The sequence below is a fragment of the Lycorma delicatula genome, chromosome 11 (assembly GCF_047948215.1).
Source record: "Lycorma delicatula isolate Av1 chromosome 11, ASM4794821v1, whole genome shotgun sequence".
NCBI lineage: Eukaryota > Metazoa > Arthropoda > Insecta > Hemiptera > Fulgoridae > Lycorma > Lycorma delicatula.
This window is the reverse complement of record NC_134465.1, coordinates 40,383,700-40,407,713: the sequence shown is the minus strand read 5'-3', so window position 1 is coordinate 40,407,713 and position 24,014 is coordinate 40,383,700. Positions and strand designations below refer to the sequence as shown.

The 24,014-nt window shown below is 30.5% G+C and overlaps 1 protein-coding gene across 1 annotated transcript in view; it reads right to left on the bottom strand.

Annotated features, from left to right (window-relative positions):
* Spt20 (transcription factor Spt20 homolog) overlaps nt 1-24,014 on the bottom strand; it is a 121,045-nt gene that overhangs the window by 35,148 nt on the left and 61,883 nt on the right. The window contains exons 9-13 of the mRNA XM_075378959.1: nt 23,245-23,745; nt 14,735-14,831; nt 8,306-9,286; nt 6,026-6,234; nt 4,264-4,351 (exon numbers count right to left, since the gene is read on the bottom strand). Coding sequence (XP_075235074.1) covers nt 4,264-4,351; nt 6,026-6,234; nt 8,306-9,286; nt 14,735-14,831; nt 23,245-23,745 — 1,876 coding nt within the window. The remainder of the gene's footprint in view (nt 1-4,263; nt 4,352-6,025; nt 6,235-8,305; nt 9,287-14,734; nt 14,832-23,244; nt 23,746-24,014) is intronic.

The following is a 24,014-nucleotide window of genomic DNA, read 5'->3' as shown; positions in this document are numbered from 1 at the left end:
TAAAGACTTAGTTTCACGAAGATAGTAGTACTGCATGGGATTTCATGCAAAATTTAAGAAAATTGTTTGCTGGCTGTGTCATCTCAAGGTATGATGATATCACTCATTATCCATAATCTCTTGATAGCACCAAATCTTTTTATGGAGATATTTAAAAAAACAAAATGTAAATAAAAATACCTTAAACTTTAGATACATTGACAGAAAACATTGAGCAAGAGATAACAAGGATCACTGTTAACCATACTAGAAAGAGTAATGGAAATTGTTCGAGCATGGATTGGTAAATGGACTGAAAATGAGATTATCATTCGAACAATATAATTTTTAAAAGTAACCATTTTTTTCATGGAAAATAAAATTTCGTTTTCTTCTCATAAGTAGTCATTGTTTACTTTTTGTTTAACCATAAGACACCTTACTTTCTTTTAATCGTCTATAATAAAATCTTACAATTTTGTAATATATTAGGCTTACACCAAATAAAAAAATTACCATATGCTTACAGAATACCTTAACAAGGTTCACAATACAGATGGTGTCCCACGATGAAACTTTCAGAATATGTTTTACTGGGGAAAATAATGAAAAAAGTTCATATAAACATAAGTCTGGAAACGCTTTGTTCTTGAGATAAGCTAGCAAAAGATTTTGTCTGGATTTCAGCTCTTCTAATAAAAAAAACATCCTATTGTAATTTTTGGGATCAAAATCAAGGAGTAAAGTTGGTGTTTTTTATGTAATCTGAGCTGCAAAATAGGATAAAACAGGCCCCACAACTGTATCTCCAGTAGTTTTTAAGATATCCGATGTAAAACACAAAATTCAGTAACAAAAAACAAGCTTTTTCAGGTTTGTAGTAGAATAGCTTTATTAAATTACTGATAAATACAGAAGATTTAGTAACAAAACTTATAGAGAATTTAATTCTGAGAAAATTAATGAAAATATAGTCAATGAAAAAGTAAATAAAAACTTAAAAATTGGATTTTTATTGAAGCAAAACAGACGAAAATAGACAGATCACATTATTCTTTCTATACCTAAAAACAAAAAAAAAAAAAATAATTAGTGTTTAATAAGTTAGTGTGTAATAATTATTGAAAATAATTTTAAAAAAGATATAAAATGACATATTATAAAAACAAAATAAAACGAAAGAAATATGTAAAAAACTAAACTGAAATGTATGTTACATTAGAAATATTTAAAAAAATAATTTTGTATAGATTGGCAATACAGCTGGTCAACAATGAAGATTGTGTACTTTGTTTGAATCTGTTCTCATAAATTATCATACAGAAAAAGTAAATGTAGGGTTATCATCATATCGTAGTGTAAAAATGCTGTTTCAATTTTCTAACGAGAAATCTGCCAATATAATTTTAGTTTATGCATTTTGTAATGAAAATTCTGAAGCTGCTTGATGTGAATATCAGGAGAAATTTCCTGGAAGGCGGATTCCAAACATGAAAACTTTTTTCAGTGTATCAGTATTTACAAATGAAAGGGTCATATTCAACGTGTTCAATTTTTGTTGAACATTATGTGATTCAGCCCAGATACTAGTACAAGGCAAATTCATGTTGCACGGGTTTGTCAAAAAACAAAGTGTAACGCATCCTACGGAAAGAAAATCTTTATCCTTTCTGCCTGCAGAGGGTTCAAAATTTCAAGCCAACAGATTATCCCCAGAAACTAAACTTCTTCATAAGCTTCCATACAATGCTCATAAGTTAAATTCAATTTTATTTACTGATGAAGCCTACGAGAAAATAAGTTTTCAATTCTAAAAATAATTATTTATGAAGCGAAACCAATCCACATGATACTGTGGAAACTAGTTTCCAACATAGATTTCACATTAATGTTTCATGTGGCATTATTTAGGAAAAAATTCTGAGACCATTTGTTTTCAATGAAAATCTTGCGGGAGATGCATACGTTCATTTCTTGAAAAATAATTTGCTGGATCTTCTAGAGGATGTACCTTTGCAAACTAGATTGCAAATGATTTTCCGGTACGATGGTGCAATATCAACTTTTTTTTAGTAGCTAGAAACCACTTGAATACTAATTTCTTAAACTGGATTGGATATGTCGGACCAATCGATTGGCCACCACAATCACCTGGCTTAACGCCACTAGATTACTTCATTTAGAGCAATATGAAAATGATAGTATACCGACAAAAAGTTAATACTAAAGAAGGGTTACAAGTGAAAACATGAAATGCTATTGAATTTATACAAGACAATATGAAAATCCACCAGAAATATTTTATGTCATGAAGAGTGAGTGCGTACATTGTGAAACAGCAAATTTCAAACAATTACTGAAACTGAGGTTTGCTATTCTGCTACCATTTATCATTTCATTTATTTTACTTTTGTTTTGCTATATTAAAAATTATGTTTAATAGATACAGAACGAATAATACATTCTCTTGTCTATTTTTTGTCTGTTTTGCATCAATAAAAAAAAAACAGATTTTTAAAAGTTTTACTTTTTATTGGCTGTATTTACATTAATTTCCTCAGAATTAAATTCTCTACAAGTTTTGTTACTAAATCTTCTGCATTTATTAGTCATTTAACAAAGCTATTGTATTACAGACCTAAAAATACTTGTTTTTCAACATTAAATTTTTTGTCTTAATGATTTATTTATTGATGATTCATTTACTAAGTAAACAAGGGGCTTTATAAATTCATCTTTAAAAGACTTAATGACTTTTACAGGTATACTGTTCCACTCAATTGATTTTTTATCATTTTTAGCCCCATAATTTTATTTATTTCATCAACAATTACTGGTTGTAGAAATACAGAATTTTGATATTTTACATTACTTTTAATTTCATCCACTAGATAAGTATTAATAACCCACTCTTTTGTTGAGTTTAGATAACTTTGATTAAATATTTGATATTCTACATGGATTTTGTATAGTTTCATCAACATACTTTAAAATTATGTTTTCTTGAGCACATCTACTGCATTTTTTAATCAATGTCCCATACAATTTTTGCTTTGTTGGTTGTCTTTAATTCTCGAATATCTTTCTTAAATTGTGCTCTGCATAATTTATAATTAGTATTAAAAATTTCATCACTGTATTTTCTATAAAAACTGTACCGAACTTCCATCTCGTTTTTGATCTTTAATAAGCGAGTTGGAATAATAAGATCTTTACAGTCGGAACATACAGTTTTAGTAGTTTCTGAGCGACATGAATTGAAAACCATATTAAATATTTCATAAAACAATTCCTGCATTTGGTTACATGAAATGAGCTCAAATAAGTTGTCCCAACTAACGGAAGACAACCCAACCTTTTAACATCTCTAATTTCCTTATACTTTCATCTTTAAAACTAACATATTCTGTCTCATTAAAATTAGACTTAATTGATGTGTAAAATCTGAGCTGGGTGATTCCATAGATGATTGTTAATTATGAGTTTGTCGTTAAGTAATCTTAAAAGGATATAATTAATTATGTGTTCAATACTACTATTTGCAGCGATTCTAGTCTGTAGTTTGACCACATTTGTTAGGTTATATTCATTTATTAAATCATATATTTATAACTTGGATCATCAGAAGAGAGTTAATGTTTAGATCTCCTGCGATTATAATTATTATGTATTTCATTAATCGATAATTTATCAAAGTGAACTGGAGATGCGTTGGGTGATATACTAGATCTGTAAATCCCTACAATTAAGTACTTAATTTTATCCATAAATAAAGTAACAGTAGCTAATTCAAACTTCTTTTCAATGGCTAGTTCACTGAATTTAACATCCACCTCATATATATATCACATACACACTTTTGCCTTAACACGTCTCACAGCAGAAATAGCATACTCCATATCTACTAATTTAAAAAAATCAATTAAACCACATTTAGTCAAAATACTTATATATGAATTTAATATATACTTCAAATTGTAAGAATCTGTATGTTTTGCTAGAAAACATGTAGAAATCACCTAACCTATTATCTATTTCCGCACAAACTGTAGCAAACACATTCTCAACAGAAAAGCCTAACCAATTCCCAATGTTCTCAGAGTCAGCTGAAAAATCTGACTAGACTTTTTGCTTAAAACTTAAAATGTTTTCTGATATTAAAGTGTGAATTCTGTTATTTAAATGCAAGATTATTAATGTGTTGTATCCTTTATAATACAAAATCTTATTACACATTAAAAGCTTAATTTTTATTAAAGCATAAATTTCTTACTAAACGCTTACCGGTTTGCTGATGGTATTGTACAGAACTAATGATACTAGGCCCTAAACCACTGATGGCAGCGTTTGTCATAACTGAAGGCTTGTTAGGCTGAAAACAAAAACAATTTTTTATTCATTTCAACATTCAAAACATACTTATTTATCCACATTTACAAGCAACTATTAAATATACCTAATTAACACAAGTAAGTCATGTAATTTAAAGTTCTACAGATTTACGTTTTTAATATCCCTTTACAAAAACCACATATATTGTGCACAACAGGAAAATTCTATTAAATTACAACTACAAACACTCATTCTGTTATAACATTAAACCTACTTCAGTTATTAAAAATAATAAACCACTCATTTTCAAATTAACAGAACTTGGTTTCCCAAAGGTATTACAAAGCACCTCATGAAGTAGATTTTAGATTTTTTGATTAGGCCAATCAAATTGTCAAAAATACCTCGTTTTTTTGCCAAAATTAACTTCTGTTAGGTAAGACATGTAAAAAAATAGGAAACATTCTGTAGAATTGAATGAACTAGTTTTACACCCTCTCATTTTTCTGCATCATTTTCAAAATGGCATCAAAAGATGGCAAAAAACAATTTTTTTTTAAATTAAAAAAAAAAATTTAGACCTTTTTCAAAAACAAGTTTTAAATAGTTGTAGAACTTTTTGAAACAAAAATTTAAGTCCTGCCCAATGTCAATTGATCAACAAATAAAATAGTTATTGCAAAGAAACTGTTATAAATAATGTTTTCTTTAAAATGAAAAAAGATTTTTTGATGAAACTTCCAGAATATGTAGTCCTTGGCAAGTAGAATAAGTACCTTTTTTGACTTTTGCAAAATATTCAATAGTTTTTTGCAAAAATCGAGTTTTTCAACAAAAAAAAAAAAAGTTTTCTTAAAATTTGAATAACTCAAACTGTAATGCACCTATGTGAAGCTGAAGACAGCGTCTCTAACATCAGTGCAGCAAGTCCAAGGAAAATTGCATTGAACATGAAGAAACGAGTGGAATCCTGCACCAATGCTAAAGGTAGGCATTTTGAGCATATACTGTATCACAAAAGAAAAAATATTGTCTACTTAGATCCCAGTATCATTTTTTTTTTAATAGGTAAATAAAGTTTGTTTTTATATGCGATTTGCATAACCATATGAACATTCTGTATTACTCTTGAATTTTGCTCGATACTAGCAGCTTGATTACTACAGTTATAATACTGTCCCCCAATGTTGTTAAACTTTGGTGTTCTACGGTAACCTGGTGGTTTATTATAAGCCTACAGCCTGTGTAATTTGATCCTTACTTCACATCTTTTAAATTCTAAACTGTTACTCCCTGACACATTCAAGATGTTGTGAAACAATTAGATTGTAAGGGAGGAAGTTCACCATCTTATCCATGACCCTTATACAATTTTATTTGTTTTTGTCAAATATTACAACATTATGAACAAAGTTATTTTGTTAGTTGTAAAATCAATAGTGTAAAACTATTATTAAAATTAATTATCAATGTAAAACTACAGTATTTTATTTCCTGATAATTATTTGTCGTATCATATTAGTTATTTCAACATATTCAGTTATTGGAAAGTTGTATATATTTTCTACATCTTAAATATTTTTTGTAGGATTTAGTATTTTTATTTTAAGTATGGTTTATGATGCTATCATAAAAAAAGTAGAAATAACTATTACTTTACGATAAAGATAAAACAAATTAAACAAAAAGTAATAATTATGGAACAAAAATTTACCAAATTTCCCTGAAGGTTTGTAATACTAAAATTAATAGAATGAGGAGGTGCAGATGATGAAGGCGATGAAGAGCAAGTATTTGTGACGAGGGAACCTGAAGATTTAGGACTAGACGACGGGTAACATGGAGGAGTAGTTAATCTATCTAATAGAGTAGAACCGGAGCTGTTCGATGAACCAGGTAATGGATTATCAGCCGATGGAGTTCCTGAAAATAAAATATAATTACTATCGTAATAATTTCATTATTAAATTAATTTTAGATGATAATCTTTTACGAATTCATCTGTTTAGAAAGTCAAATACTAGATAGCATTTTTTCTATTTCTAGATTCAAAGATCAAAGTTATTATTCAAGACCATGTGAATATAACAGATAAAGTAATAAATATAAACAAACACCGACAATCAGGCCAGCAAAGGAAGAAATTGCATGAATTACCGAATCTGATATCTCAAAAAAATAAACATGGTTGGACAAAATACAAATTTTGTTTGATCTTGTTTAGTTTTTCCAGGCTACCGATATGGGAAGTTTTTTTTTAAATAAATCCCATCCTCACTTGAAAGCAGAAGCAGTGAATCCTAGTTATGGAACCAAACACTCCAACGAATTATTTTCAAAAAATATAAATAATGATATCAGACACCTTACTGCTTTAAATGTGGTCAGATGTTGAAAGTAAAAAAATCGAAAATTGCAACAATCTTTCTTTCACTTATACTTATGAACATGTTACTTTTTATATACTAGTTTTGTTGAAGAAATTTTATTAACCTTGTTAATAATTGTTGGGTTTTAGTACTAGTTTTCTTTTATTTTCAACTTTAATTTATTTTGCAATGATTTGAAAAATGCATGCATTATTTGCAATTTTATGCATTTTTGTTCTGTCCTGGAAACTAATATTTGAAAAATTAGGATTAATAAATATCTACACAGTTTAAAAATGACTATCATGATTAATCTCATCTTAATGTATTAGGAGGCTTAAATCTCTCATCGGTTACATTGCATTAATTACGTTAAGAAGCTGTGGAAGCATAGCTGTTCTATATTACCTTGCATCCACAGAAAATATATATACAATATGTAAATCTTCAATAAGGCTTTCTCATATACGTTCAGTGTTTTAGTGACACATACAAAACATCTCCTGAAGGTCATGAACAGAAATCCAATAAACATGCAGGTTGCCTAGATACACAAAAAACCGATGCGTGAAAATAAATTTTAAAAAATTAACTTTTCCATGCATTTAAATTAATGAATATGCAACACTTACTTTCAAACACTTGTTTTATATGCATATATTTAATATTATGTGAAAAGTAAACCACCAAAACACAGTAATTAGATAAGTTAAATTTACCGTATTAATTAACTTTGAAACAATTTTAATATATCTGATGAAGTGAAACGGTGCACACCACAAAAGCACTAGTGTGAATTTTTAAAAAATATATGCAGTTAGTGATATTTTTATTTATTATTCATAATAATTATTATATAATGCTAGGATATTTAATTATAAATTCTTATGTACATATTTTCTACAACCTCGTTTTTCGTATATAAATAATACATAATTAAATAATTTCCTTAAAAATCTTTCAAATAAACTTTATTTCATTATCATTTTCAAACATTTACTTAAGATTCTTTTAGCATATTACTTACTTTTTATGTACTAATATGAACTATATCTGTTCTCTTTTGTATTAATTAATTTTATATTTTGTGATACTGCTACTATCGAGGTTTTTCTTAATCCTTCCACATAAAATCTGTGGAATGTATAATCGCAAACACATCTGAATGAATTATTAATTTTTTATCCATACACAAGATTATGAATGTTTATTCAAAAAATTGTAATTTACTTACCTGATGTTGATATGTTCCATTAATTTGATTTAATTAAACTATTTAAGATATTTTTCAGTAAACTATTATTAACATTCTTCTACAGCAGTGCTTTCATAATACTCCTCCATAAAAACATAACTAACATAATTGAATTAAATTGTGCAACTGTTAAAAGGTTTTTCTTATAAAATGTATTTTCTTGTTCAAAGCATAATAGATATTTTTAAATAATCATGTCGTTCGATGATGCAGGAATAATATGAAAACAGTTATGTGTTCTCAAAACTTTTTACAGATCGTAATGGAGCCAAATCAAAATAAGTATATAAAAGAAAAATCAGATACAACAGATAATACATTTGGAAAGATAAATAAACAATATTATCAACTAGAAGAAAGAACATCTTACCGGCAAGTAAAGCAGAAAGTCCAGGCATAGAGAGGCCGAGGTTAGATGTAGAAGCAGCAGGAGATGTAGCCGGTGTCGTCACATTGGAGACATCAACTTGATTAGAAGCCGGAGTAGCGGTCAATCTTCTAACAGTATTTTGTACATTAGCGACACCACTGGTAGATATATTTTGTACATTACTGACAGTTACCGAACCGATACTTCTTTGAGCATTATTACCGACACTACTTACGACACCACTATTAGTCGCTAATGATTGTATATTAACACCAGTTAACGTCTGTACACTTCTCGGTAAAGTATGAATTAAACGACCACTTGATACCGAACCACTTGTAGATAATTTCTGCTGCAATTGTTGTTGTTGTTGAGGCTGTTGCGCTAAAGGTGGGGAAGACAACTGATTTGTCAAAGCAGATAATGATAGCCGAACTGATGAATTTTGCTGAACATTTGATGCAGATGTTGACGGCGATGAATTGCTATTATTATTATTATTATTACTATTACTATTATTAGGAGGTAAACGAGAATTTAATAAATTAGTTAGTGTCATTTTTCTTGCTAAAATTTTTTGATTGAAATTAGTTACACGTTGCTGCGATGAATTCATAACATTATTCACTACACAATTCACATTACTACCACTAGTATTATTTGTACCACTATTATTATTAATAACAGTACTGCTCGATACCGCACCACTATTTAATAAGCTTAATATCGCCGCATTATTGCTATTGTTACTAGTAACTGAATTTACAAGATTACCACTATTATTGTTGTTTGTATTAATGATATGATTATTTAACAAAGTCGATGTCGAACTGTTATTATTAATATTATTATTGTTACTATTACTATTATTATTATTACTATTACCAGTTAAATGATTTAAAAAGTTTATATTTGCAGCATTTAAACTAATACCATCATTATTGGCTGCAGCAGCAGCTGCTGCTGCTGCATTTGCTGCGGCTGAAAACAGAAAAATAAAACAATATTTCAGTACTTAAATATTAAGTCAAATAAAATTTATTATATTTTATACATTTAAAAACCGAACACAAGAAATAAATTTCTTCAGAGAATAGCAGGCCATTATTAATAACATGCATCTCATGCCAGTGACTTTTTGTTGATCATCATCACAGAAAGTTGCATCAAAATTCGGGTAATATTCATCCTATTGAGACACATTCACCTCTCTTAAAGGAGTGGCCTTATAAAATCAAGGAATGAACATCGTGAAAAAAAGAATTCTAGAAAATAACTTTCTTCCTAGACCTTCTTGATAATGTATTAAACCACAAAAAAGACAGATAGATTATGTAAAGTAAAAAATGTACTCCTTACTGAAAACAAATAATGAATTATACATCATGTCTCTATTCAACAGGAGAAAACATGTAATGAGATAACACATCAGAATAACATACATATCAGAAATACATGGTCATGGGTTTAATTGAAGTAATATTTATTCAAAACTCAGGAGCCACTCAGCCAATTTGAATGATTATTTTACTGACATGTTTATTGAACTTCAAAAGTAGTTTCAGATGTAATTTTTTCCTCCTCTATGAATCATGAGATCTTGACGATGGTGAGGGGGCTTGAGTGCTCAGTGATACAGAGTGACTAGACCGAAGGTGCAACCATATCGGAGAGGTATCTGTTGAGAGCCAAACTAAGGAATGATTCCTGAAAGAGGGCAGCAGCTCTTTTAGTAGTTGTTAAGGGAATAGGTCAGGAGGACTTAAACAGCCAATTCAATATCACGCAATCTTCTGAGTTCCGCGCAGCTGAAAGCAATGGAAAACTACAGCTGTTTTTTTTCCAAGAAAATGTAGCACTCTGCATTTTCATGTAACATAGATGGAAGCACCTTCCTTGGTAAAATATTTCGGAGGTAAATTAGTCCCCTGTTGAAATCTTTGAATGGGGACTACTAAAGAAGTGGTCACCAGAAAATTAAAAAATAACATTCTACGACTCGGACCGTGAAATGTTAGAAGTCTAAAAAAGGATGGTAGGTTAGAAAATTTAAAGATGAAAATCGCTAGTTAAATGTCGATGTAGTAGGGGTTAGTGAGGTTCGTTGTTAAGAGGAAAACGACTTTAGGTCAGGTGATTTTAGAATAATTAACTCAACTTCAAATAAAGGGCAGGTAGGAGTCAGTTTCATAATGAACAAGAAGATAGAGAAGTGAGTAGAACATTTCAAAATGCATAGTGATAGAATCATTGTAATAAGGATAAAATCAAAACCTAAGCCGACAACGATCATTAACATCTATATGCCTACAAAAAGTCATGATGATGATGAGTTAGAGTGTGTAGACAAAGAAATTGACAAAGCAATTAAACACATAAAAGGGGATGAAAATTTATTCATAGTTGGAGATTGGAATGCAAGCACTGGTAAAGGCAAAGAAAGAAATATTGTGGGTGAATATGGGCTGGGCAAAAGGAATGAAAGAGGGGACGACGACTTACTGAGTTTTGCAAAAAGTGTAATTTAGTAATTGCCAACACCCAGTTTAAAAATCAAAATACAGGAATACACTCATAGATAAAGCCAGGTGATACTGCAGATATCAGATACATTATATCATGATTAAGCAAAGATTTAGAAATCAACTTGTCGACTGCAAGCTCATCCTGGAGCAGACATTGATAGAGACCATAATTTAGTGATAATGAAATGTAAATTGGGGTTTAAAAACCTGAAGAAAAGGTGTCAGATGAATCGGTGGAATGTAGAGAAACTTGAGGAAGAGGAGGTAAAGAAGATCTTTGAGGATGGCATCGCAAGAAGTCTGAACAAAAAAGATAAGGTAGAAAATATAGAAGAAGAATGGATGTGTTAAAAATGAAATTCTTAAATCAGCAGAAGTGAATTTAGGCGGAACAAAGAGAACTGGTAGAAAACCTTGGATATAAAAAGATATATTGCAGCTGATAGATGGCAGACAGGCAGTTGCAGGCAGGTAATGTTTGGAACATGTAAAACAAATTTTTAGGGATGTGTGATGTAGGGGGTATACCAAAATGAAATGAGTGGCACAAGATACGTAATCTTGGAGAGCTACATGAAACCAGTCAAATGACTGAAAACAAAAAAAATTATTTTTAACCTCCTTATTGGGTAGACAATAAGATTTTAAAGAAGTGTATATAGTATGCATGAGGTGTGTTCAAAAAGTAATGAGAATTTTTGTTTTTTGAAAAGAATTTTATTTATTCGTCTACATTAATGTTATCCTCTTCAAAAGAGTCCCAATTAGATATTATACACTTATGCTAGCACTTTTTCCAATACCCAAAACACTTCTCAAACTTGATCTTTGGAATAGTTTTTAGCTCTTTCAGAGCGATTCGCTTTTAATCTCATCTATGCTTGTAAAATGACGGCCCTTATTTACGGTTCTCTTAATTTTTGGGAATAGAAAAAAGTCACACGGGGCCATGTCTGGCGAATATGGCGGCTGGGGTATCATTACAATATTGTTTTTGGCTAAAAATTGACAACAAGCAATCAAGTGTGAGCAGGCACATTATCCAAGAATTGTTTTGCCACAAATCCAGGTTTTTTTTCGGATTGCTCCACGCAAATGATGATGAACTTGTAGGTAATACTCCCTATTGATTGTTTGAGCTTAAAATCAAAGAACAAGGTGAGCATAACCTTCACATTCAACCGTACTTGTTGAGCTTTTTTCGGTCTTGGTGATCCAGATTGCCTCCACTGTAACAATTGAGCCTTAGTTTTAACATCATATCCATAAACTCATGTTTCATCACCTGTTATGCATGTTTCAGTAGCTCTGCATTGTTGTTGATTTCATTTAGCGACTCCTGAGTAACTTACACTTGTTACTGTTTTGTTCGAAATTCAACAAATTTTGGAATAAATTTTGCAGTCTCATGTTTCATACCCAAACCATCCGGAAAAATTTCATGGCTTGAGCCAATTAATATCCCAACATCACCAGCGACTTCTCTGATTGAGATACTGCAATCATTCATAATCATTTCTTTCAATTTTTCTACGTTTTCATTGGTTGTTGATATGCTGGGGTGTTTGGGGCGCATGCCATCTTTAACATCTTCATGACCTTCTTGGAAACACTTATACTCCTCGTAAACCTTTGCTTTACTCATAGCAGACTCACGAAAAGTAATATTTAACAAATAAAAAATCGCAGATTGTACCAAAACACGTGTTATCCTTTTGACAGCTGACAACAGACTAAACATCCAATATGGCTAAAAATGTACACATACTTTTCAGACATATTTGCCAACACAACAACAAAAAAATCCCAAGAATCGGACTAATACAACTCGCAAAATTTCAAAATTCTCATTACTTTTTGAACACACCTCAAATTTTACAGCAGCAGTTTTCATGTAGTATTTGAATCTGTAATTAAATCACATTCCATAAAAAATCACTAAAAATGGTTCCTGTAACTTCGAAACAGATAAATTAAAACTAGATAAACTGTATTATTATGAATGACATAATTGAATTGAACGATGTTATGAACAATAAAATTTTTCAGAGCATGGTCTTTCTATATAGTGTATAAATAATTACAGTTTGGTCAATATATTGTTAACAATGAGTTTTATGTTAACTTTGAATTTCATGCAAACAGAAGTAAATGTTGATTATGTTAATTGTTATCCATTACCTTGATTTGTCACCATTTTTTTTATTTGTACAGGATTACACATGAACCTCAGATCCTAAATAATTAAATTTTTAAAACGAGTTTGATTTACCAAACAAAGAAATATAAGCACTTAAATCTTAAAATATGTCTGCTATTTGTTGATTTACCTGGAACAGTAAGATGGTTACAGTGCAACACAACCTTTGACTTTCTTGGGTTCCACACAAAACTTTCTTCAACTTGTCTCACATTCTTCTCAACCACACATGGGTCAGTCCATGCACTTGCCTTTACAGAGACACCCTGTTTTTTCCAAACGATTGGAACCAACAATATACGTATACTTTTCCTTGTTGGAGGGTCAATGCTAAGATGTTAAATCAGAGACAAAATGCTTGCCAGATTGCAGTTGCCAACTGAAATGTGTCGTTTTCAAGAACACAGAAAACCTCGTGTTGCTCTGTAGTCATCTTACTCACAACTGACACACAATGATGGGGCAAGCACTCAACCTGTCATTTAGGCAACTACATGCCCTCTAGCAACGTTATTCAAAATTTTTGGACCTACTCTCTAACTATATAGATAAGTCAGATACAATGTATAGTTCAAGAAATAGAGTTACTAAATTAAGGCATCATTTAGAATTGACCTGTATAATAACAGTATAGTATTATACCTATTACAGAAATACAATTATGTACTTGTAAAAACTAATCTAAAGGCTATTTTTGTGAGACATAGACAAAGTTGAGATTTTCTTCTTTTTTTTTGTTCATAAAAAATTATTAATTTATACATAGTATTAATTTATTTTATAAAAAGGAAAAATAATCATATCAAATTAAAGTTTTTTTTCTACTTGATAAAATAGTAAAAGATGCCAAAATAACAATTTTAGAAGAATGTAAACTATTTACTCAGTATCTTTACTTTATAATTTAAGAAAAATTTTTTTTTATGAATTTTAAGATATTTTTGCATTTTTATTAAAATCATAGGCATGAGAATCAAAAGGTTAAACAGAAATTTATAATTTGAATGTGGATTGAGATATCTTAACAATGTTTGGTAAATGCATTTACATAAAATTAAATTTTCAAAATAATAACTATTTACATTTTTATCTAATAATAATTTGGTGATTCTCACTTTACTGTTTTTATTATATAAAAAATTAAACATTAAAAAAGTCAAACCTACTTCTGAAAAAAATATTTTTGAGCCTGTTTCGCACATTTGAACTCCTCCTACAATATTCTGTACATGATAATACTAAACTAAACTAATGCTTGTGGTTAGAAAAAGTAAATTTCAGTCTGCCAACTGAAACTTAAAAACAAATCTTTTTTCAATATAACTGTATAAACAGCATTTATTAAACATTAAAAAAAAATATTGAAAATATTATATATTTGATGGTAAAGTGCATCAAACTTAACTGACAATGATCGCATCGTGTTAGTTAATCACAATATTATAAACACAAATGAAATTCTCTTAAATTACTTAATATCATCTACACTAATGAAATTTTACAGCTTTTTTTCACAAATAGTCAATAAGATTTATATTTTTATTTAAAAAAAAAACAATTTGTATCAAAACAGTTACAAGTTAACACAACATTATTCTCATATCAGTGAGAACAAAAACATTAAAAAGAAGTAAGTTTAGGCTAAATTTACATTAGAAAACTACAAAATAATGAAAAAAACAAAAAAGTCAGAAAAAAAATTACCTTTTTGTAACTGATATTGTTGGGCTGAATTCATCAGATTTTGAGCTAAAGCGCTGATGGCAGGATCTGCTGATAATGATGAAGATTTACTACTCGACTGTAAAAATAAGAATGAATAAGAAATAATTAGAAAAATATATATCAAATAAATAAAATTTAACAAAAAAATTTTGTTTAAATATTTTTACTATTTAAAGAGACAAGTATTGTAACTTTTAATTCATCCCTTCAGAAACATTTTTATTTATGTACCGATGCTTTTTAATTGATCATTTTATTTTTTAACGAGATATACATTTTCCTATACTGATATCTAACAAAGTTGGATTTTAACATTATAAATGATAAAAAACAATAAAATTAGAACAGCTTACATAAACTAGTTTTCCGCTATTACGACTGAAAGAAAGTCTTTCTTACTTCTACTAGAAAGGAAGATTACATCATAAATTTATTATCAGATAAAAGGAGACGAAATCAGTGTTCTGTATTAAACTGATGATTTTAAATGTGAATTTAAAATGGATAAGACAGTACACACATCCGTAGCCAGAAAATATATTTCAATACAGTTGGGGCATCAAAGGGAGAAATATTATGTGTTATTTACTAACAAACCCTTCTTCAAAGTGGAAATTCTGCTACAACACAGCAATAGGGGATTTCAATTGCTTTTCAACACTCTTCTTGCATAACAAATTTCAGTTGAAGCACATTAATTATGCGGGTGAGAAAATCTTTCTGTATACTGAAGGTGCCTCTTCGTCGACCAGAATTGAGGATCTACATTTTAACCTAAACAAGATGGCAGCAATTAGACAAGAGTTGAGCAGTTGGGCCACATTAAGTGGAATTTTTGTGAAAAAATTCTATTAATGATTTTCCAGGAAAATTGATTGAAAATACGAGCAACTTATGAAACATATTTTGAATATCAGATACCATCGACAAACAAAAGTTTTCATACTAGCTTATAAGAATCCTAAATTAATTCACAAAAGAATAGTCCACAACAGAGATGGTTTGGTGAGGTAATTTATTTCACAAAATCACAGTCATGTTAATTTGAAAAGCACTATAGAATTACAATAATAATTATAAGAAAGCATTACATAAAAATGCTCTTTTCCTTTTTTAGAACCAAATTTTGTTATTTCTCTGGACCTAATGGATGAAGAAACTACTTTCTTTAGACATTCTTGAAGAGTAAATATTGCAGAATAAAGCCCAGAACGTAGAACTGAATCAGGGATGAGATAACAGTAACCCTAAAGCTACATTTAAAGATATCATCAAGAATCTTCAAAATAGAGAGCAATATATGAAAAATGGTGGCGTACCATCCACCATTTTTGAAAAAGTGATTTTTAAAAAATAAACTTTCAGCTAAGTACCTTCTTTTATTAATAAATATTTATGCAAATCCAGGGGAAACAAATAATATTTTGTTCAACACTAGTATTATTATAATATATATGTTTTTAAGATAGTGTAGACTAAGGAAATTGTATAGGAATGAAAAAAAAATGGTAGTCCACAGGAAAAAGTCAGAACTATATGTACGGATGTATGGATGCATCAAAACTACCAGCCAAGCTTTCAATTTTCAACAAGTCACCAAAATAAGGGGGCTTATTTTTTTAAATTTAATTCAAATCAAGTTATTAGTGTTCAGGCCTATGAAGCTTGGCTTCCAACACTTCAAGGCAGCTGATGATGGTTTAAAACATGATGGTGGTAATGGTTTTAATCTATTTCCTTAGAATTTAACATTTTTACATAATAAATTTAATATTTTGGAATCTATTATTGAGCCATTAGATATAGACTTAACATTTTCAGGGGGATGCTTCTTGTATTCCAGAAGGTTTTCTTTAGGGAATGTTTTTTTATGAGACTGAGGAGTATGGTGGTACTATGATTTGAGCTCACCCTTTCGATTATTTTGTGGAAATTGACTTTGTTGAGCAGTTTTCAACAGAAAGACTCTGTAAGATGTGTGTTATACTTGCATATGATTGTTTTAGGTATATATAGAACTCCTGTAGCACTGATATGTTTTTTTGATATGATTGAATAAGTTTTGGATGACTTGATCAGAAGTCAAAAATTACTTTTTCTGGTGACTTTAATGTGTGTCCCATAACTAATAATCATAATTTTAATAGGGTCAATAATACTTTTTACTCTTTTGGTTTTGTTTTGTTAATTCAGGTGCTACTAGATTGAGCAGATGTTTGGATAATTACTATGTTAATTTTGATTTGGGTATATGTGAATCCACAATTACTGATTCAAGTTTTTTTCACAGTAAGTGTTTGTCATTAAAAATAAATTTAACAAGAAGTTTTAGTGAGCCAGCTGAGAAATCATTTTGACTTGCAACAAGTAAGGGCCTGTAAAACCCTTTGATTCCGTTTCAGATACTGACTTCGATTTTTGTTATAACACTATTGATCTGTAAGCTAAATGGAATGTTTTCCTCCAGAGGGTAAATCATGCATTTAAATGTTCTTTTCCTTTAAATAGTAGGAAAGGAATACTCAGAACTCAGTCTAACAGTGTTTATACTGATGAATTATACATGATTTTCTTAACATGTTGAATGATTTACACTGATTTAACTAAATGGCTGAGAAAAGGCTTTAAACGGAAGTATGGAGAATCTCTAAGCTAAAGTAAAATATAATAATAATTTTATAAGTAAATCAATTAACGCATAGTTATGACCCACCGGGTTGGTCTAGTGGTGAACGCGTCTTCCCAAATCAGTTGATTTGGAAGTCAAGAGTTCCAGCATTCAAGTCCTAGTAAAGCCAGCTATTTTTACATGGACTTGAATACTAGATCGTGGATACCGGTGTTCTTTGGTGGTTGGGTTTCAATTAACTACACATCTCAGGAATGGTCGAACTGAGAATGTACAAGACTACACTTCATTCACACTCATACATATCATCCTCATTCATCCTCTGGAGTATTATCTAAACGGTAGTTATCGGAGGCTAAACAAGAAAAAAAAAGAAAACCCATAGTTATGAGGAATCTAATAAATGAAAAAAGGGAAAACTTTATTCGGCTAAGTTTTCTGATAAACTGACTTGTGATGTGACATTAATCAATTTTTTGTTGATTTACTAGTAAAACCCACTTCTAATTTGTCAAGTAATCTAAAAAATATTTTAAATTTAAACGGACAAGTGGTGGCACTGAGTCTTTCTTTTCCTTTAATCTATTGGACATTACGAACTATTAAATATTTTTATTTCCTTAAATAGTAACTGACAGGATCTTTACAGAATAAGTAAATTTTCAGTTATTTCTAAACATTTAATGTTCTTAATGATTCATTGAAATTGGCTATTTTTCTTCTCTTGAACAAGGGTGATGATAATCCCTCAAATTACAAACCCATTTCAATTTTGCTACAATTTTTTTAAAAAGCTATAACAAGCTACAATCGTTTCTTATTTTGAAAATAACTACCTTTTTTCTGAGACTCAGTTTAGCTTCAGGCAAAACTTGAATATAAGTGATGCTATTTTGAGCTTTGTCAATAAGAAGCTTGACTGTTTTGAGAAATGTCTTTTTTCACTACAGCAACATTTTTTGATCTCAGTAAAGCTGTTGACAGTCTTCAACATGGCGTGTTAATTGAAAAATTAAAATTTAATAATTTTACTAAGGAAGCCATAAAATTAATAACTTCTTATTTCAGTAACAAAGAAGCTGTGAAACTTAACAACGTTCCACCAGATTCTTTATATTTATTTTGTGGTGTACCCCCAATGCTTGGACCTATATTGTACATAATTTTTATAAATGATCTGAATGTAAGCTTGGGGTTAAAAAATTCACATCTGATGACTTTTGCTGATGATACAACAAATAGCACGTTCAGCAGTTCTTTAAATTATCTTGTTGATATTGTAACAAGACTGATATAACGGACCTGAGTAAAGGATTCCTACCAACTAAGAAGAAAGTAGTAGAAAATAATAATGTGAGAAATCCAGAGAGGGGCTAAAAGAAACCCTTTTAGTGAAAATAACAGGTCTGTTTAAAACCGTTCTTTGTAATACTGCCCACTGACACACCTAAACAGATGCTGTTCTGTGAGAAGAGTTACCGGACCCAGATTTGGAATTTCATGGGAATATGTGAAGGTGGACAATCGTTCTCACGCTTCAAGTTGGGTCTGATCTGGCAGGAAAAGAGGATAGGAATATAAATACTCTGGAGAAGACCAGTTGAAATCAGTTCTGCATGATGAATCCTGCAAGAGGGTGCTGTGACAAGTTCTAAGCAAGGAGTTACAATGTGAGTTTGAAGGAAAGTATTCTGCGAGGAGGTCACTGAAGGAGCGAATTTCTAGTGCACGTTTGACGTCAAAAGTCTAGTGTACAGTGACGTCAAAAGTAATTCCAGTACATGAAAACAACAAGTGATTCGGTGAGTTACTGTTAGACTATAAGTGAAAGAGATAATGTACTAAATTTCATTGATAAATTGTTAGGGTAATTGTACTTGTGAACAGCAAATTTATTTTCATAGGAAGAACTTTATACTTGTCTTATCTATTGTACTATTGTTGTTAAAACAAGACTAGTTGTTGAAAGTGTTAAGATTAGCAATCACGCTAATATCTTTAGTCAATGGGACTAAACTCTGGTTTTCAATAATTTACTACCTGTGAATAAATCCTGACAATTACTTTAAATTCTGTTTTGTATGTACTCACTGTCTGTTATTATTATTATCCCATACTTTCACAGCTTTTACTTTTGCCGGTGACATTCCTTAAACTCAGAGTAATTTTACCAACAAGATTAGGCTTGCTACTGTTGACTACGTGCCTTCCGAGCAACATGGCAGGTGTCAATTATCATGCTCCTTTACATTAGCGTGTGGGTCTTCCACTGGATCTTCAGTTTTTCAAGACTGTTGTGCAAAACAGATGGTATTATTCCCTCCGCAGATATAATTATTAGGATTATATAAACTTCTTTTTGATTCCACATTTCTTTAATTTCAAAATTAAGATCTGTATATTTCTGCAACTTCTCATTGTGTTTAGTGTTGATGTTGTTACTTGATGGGATGGCTATGTCTATTAGGCAAGTTGCTTTTTCCATTTTATTAACTACTACTATATCTAAGCTTATTACAGTTGATGGATGGGTTTTGCTGTTACAATTCCCTGGTTCCAGAAAATTTTTGCATTGATGTTCTCCAAAAAGGAGGCTGGCTCATAAGTATAGTAGGGCCCTTTTTGAAGCTCTAACTTGTATCTATTGCAGAGTTCTATGTGTACAATTTTTGCCACGTTGTTTACCTCCTGGTATACTCTGTCGGAGCTAGAATTGGACAGGCAGTGATTATATGGTCTATTGTTTCACTGTGTTGCATACATAGCCTATATTTGTTGTTGATATTTTCTTTAAGAATAACTTTCTTAAAATTTCTTGTTGCTACTACTTGATCCTGAATGCTGCATATAAACCCCTCCGTCTCAGAATGTAACTTTCCTTGCAAAAGCCAATTATTTGAAGCTGCTTTGTCGACTCCTTCCTAGTCTATATGGTGCTTATATCTCTCATGTAGCTCTTTTCTTCCCTAATCTAGAATTTTATCTCCATTGCTCTCTTTCTTGTGTTCTACGTTGTTAGTCCTGTTGGCTAGGTTTAATGGCGTATAGTTTTGGTCTACCGCTACGATGGCTTGATAGAAGGGGTGTTGCCTGCTATAGAAGTAATCCCTCAAGTTTTCGTTCTGGCCATAGCATAGATTTTTAATATCAAGTACTCCTCTTACACCTTCTTTTTTCATTACCCAAAATGAGCTATTTAAAAATGATCCATTTCTTTCTTTTTTTAGCAAAACACACACATTGAAATTCAATCAAATTTTTGACTGTTAAATCAAGTGGCACCCAGACATTGGGATTTTTTATGTCCAGCTTTTTTCAAACGGCCTAAAACTGTTTTGTGGTTGATCTTTAGTTCATTACTGAAATCACGACTGCTAATGTCCCAGTCTTGCACAATTTTTTCCATAATTTTGTACACTTTTTTAGTCACTGGCTGATCAGACCAAGATGCATCGTTGAAATCATTTCCAGATTTAAAATGAATAATCTAGCTTTTCGCCATACACATATTGATACCGCATCATGTCCTTAAACAATATTTTTTTATCGCCCTGAGTCACGTTCTTTCTTTTTTTATAATAATTTAAATTTATAAAATGAATAAAATTTAAATGTATAGAAATAATTCTTTGAGTCATTTTCAAGACATAATAACTTCTAAATAAATAAACTAATACATCATAATCTTTCTAAAAATACTCAGCAACATGTAACTTTTTAAAAGTACAAATAGTTGCAAGATTTTATTAATATTACCAGAGTTATAGGATCCTAAAGTCATCTGCTGGGAGAATATGAAGAAACGTGAATTTGTTTTTTTACACTATCTATCCTGGTCATTATTATGACTGCAATAAAGCAGCTGAAGTATAAAACGCTCTCTAGACAGTTTTTTCTCTAAAAGTAATGATATTCATTGTAAGCTCGTTCTTGTAGTAAAAAAAAAAAAAGATTTAATAATTTTCTTTCTTGCACAGATTGTTTTACTATAAGATAAACTTAAAATAACTAAATTATGGTTGTTATACATGGATTAATAATTTTTGAATACAAGAACATTATGTTGTTGAATGTTCAGTTCGATTTCAAAACTTAATGCAGTGATTGTTACTTATGACATCTATATATTCTAGCGATAGCAATTTAAATGGCAGCATCTATCAAAACAGCAGCATCAAACAACACTACCTCAAATAATAATTGGGAATTCAATAATCTAAACTCACTCTTGAATGAAAATAATTCAATAAAGTAGACAGAAATTAATGGTCCACTAAAAAATAAAAATCTACTTCCTAAAATATTGACTTACAAGGTACTGCAATAGATTTAATGATATGACAAGATTAAAATAGTCTATATACATACAAATAAAAGTTTGTAGGGTATTTCTAAATTAGTAATAAAAAAGTAACCTTTAATAATGAAAAAAGTAAATTGTTTGATAAAACACCAAATATAGTATATTTTTAAGTTTGTTTTACAAGTGTTCAATATGGCTACCATTTGTAACAAAGCAGTCGTCTCATATGTAATCAATTTCCTACCAAATCCTATGAAGCATGTCTTGATCTTCAGTGGCAACTGTTTGTGTTATCTGGTGCCACAGCTCATTGACAATTCCTAGAAGCAGAGGAACTAACTGTCTTTTAATGTAATCCCATACAGAGAAGTCAAGTGGAGTTAAACCAAGTGAACATAGTGGCCAGGAAATTGTTCTACCATGTCCAATTCAAGTTGGCAATTTGTTATAGAGATAAATGACAACTTTATGTTGATAATGTGGATCTAAGCCCTCTTGTTGGAAAATGAATTCTGTGCCCATATCCTGTTGTAATTGTGGCATTAGATAATTTTCAAGCATATTCAGGTACGATATCCAGTTGAGTCAACAAAAAAGTAAGGACTATAAATTTTGTGACAGCTTAAAGTACAAAAAAAAAAAACATTTACCTTACGCGAGCCCTTTATGTTCAATTGTGTGTCAATTAAATAATTATCTTGAGTCTCAGTTTTGTTTAACATGTTTACACAAAACTCAGTTCATTTTTCTTTATCACCTTCACTCAAAGCTTGTATCAATTGTAATTTTTAGGGTTTAAATGACAGTCGATTATGCAATATCCTCCATACTGTAACCCTAGAAATATTCAATTCTAAGCTGGTGCGACCCGTTGATTTACCTGAACGATGAATGTCTACCCTGACCTAGCATCCTACAATACACAACCTCTTTCAAAGAAACGATTTTACCATGTAATAATATACTGTCTTTGAGGTGGTTTCTTGCGATATTTAGTCGTGAATTGTCTTCAAATAGTAGTAGCCGATTTGGATTCATGAAATCATAAATAACACTGAGAATGCTCTGCACTGAAAAGAACTACGTAATGATTGATGGAATTATTCAATCGTGCATGCCACCTAGTGAGAACGTCAGGAACTAAGTGTTAGACAGAAATGAAACTTGAATATTACTATATTCAGTGATGTATCAAACTATTCTATAAGTCGTTTACTTTTTTTATTATTAAAGTTATATAAAAACTAATTTGGAAATACCCTATTTGAATTGGTCACGATTAATCGGTTCACTGACTTCAAAGCAACCACTAAGAAGTGAAAATAATATGGTTCAAACAGATCCAATTTGGACTATTCTATAATTCACATTCTGCTAATCAGATTAGTTAGCAAAATGTAAATATGTAAGATTAAATTCTGTTGTTTATAAAGCAAAGTCTGATTTTTACAATTCAAACATTTTTCTACAATTAATATTTTTTTCATTCCCATAAAATATTATAGCAGAATTTTACAAATATAACGTAAGATAATTTATAAACTATAAACAGAATACCTGATGCTGAAGTTGATTCGTATTGGCAGTGGCAGTAGAAGACATTTGTTGATTACTCATATTACTATTATTATTACTGCTACTACTGCTACCGCTATTAGCAATATTAGTATTACTACTATTATTATTAATAGGTGGTAAAGTGATTTGGTTAGCAGCAGTTAATTCTCCATTAGCTATAACAGCAGTGGCAGTCGCAGTCCCATTTGACAATAAACCATTGATAGCTAAAACAGAGTTTGGTGATAATAATGCCGCAGCAACTGAACTACTTAAATCTGTTCCTACACCACCACTGACAGAAGACTTTGGTTTAATAATAGCAGCAGTAGAAGTGGAACCAGCAGAACCGCTACCCATCACTGGCGGGGCTGATGCTGTGGCGACTTGAATAGTCGTAGCATTAGTGGCTTGCTGGTGCTGAATCAAAGCTTGCTGCGCTTGTAACAATGCTTGTTGCTGTTGTTGTTGATGCTGTTGCTGCTGTCGCAATATCGCCAACTGTTAAAAACAAAAAAATACAACGTTATTTACTTACTTCAAAGTACCACTTACTTTTTCTATCATTTTAAAGTCTGTAGTTTTACAAGAGATAAAAAAAGAAAATTTTGTTTTTAAATACTGTTGCTGCAATGCTAAGGCTGCATGATGTACACTGGGATTGTAGATTTGTTGCAAAGGAATTGATTCCAAATGTGCTAGTAACCAAGTTCATGGTGTCAATGATGCATATACTTAATGGTACATGTTTAAAAAAAATCTAAGCAAAC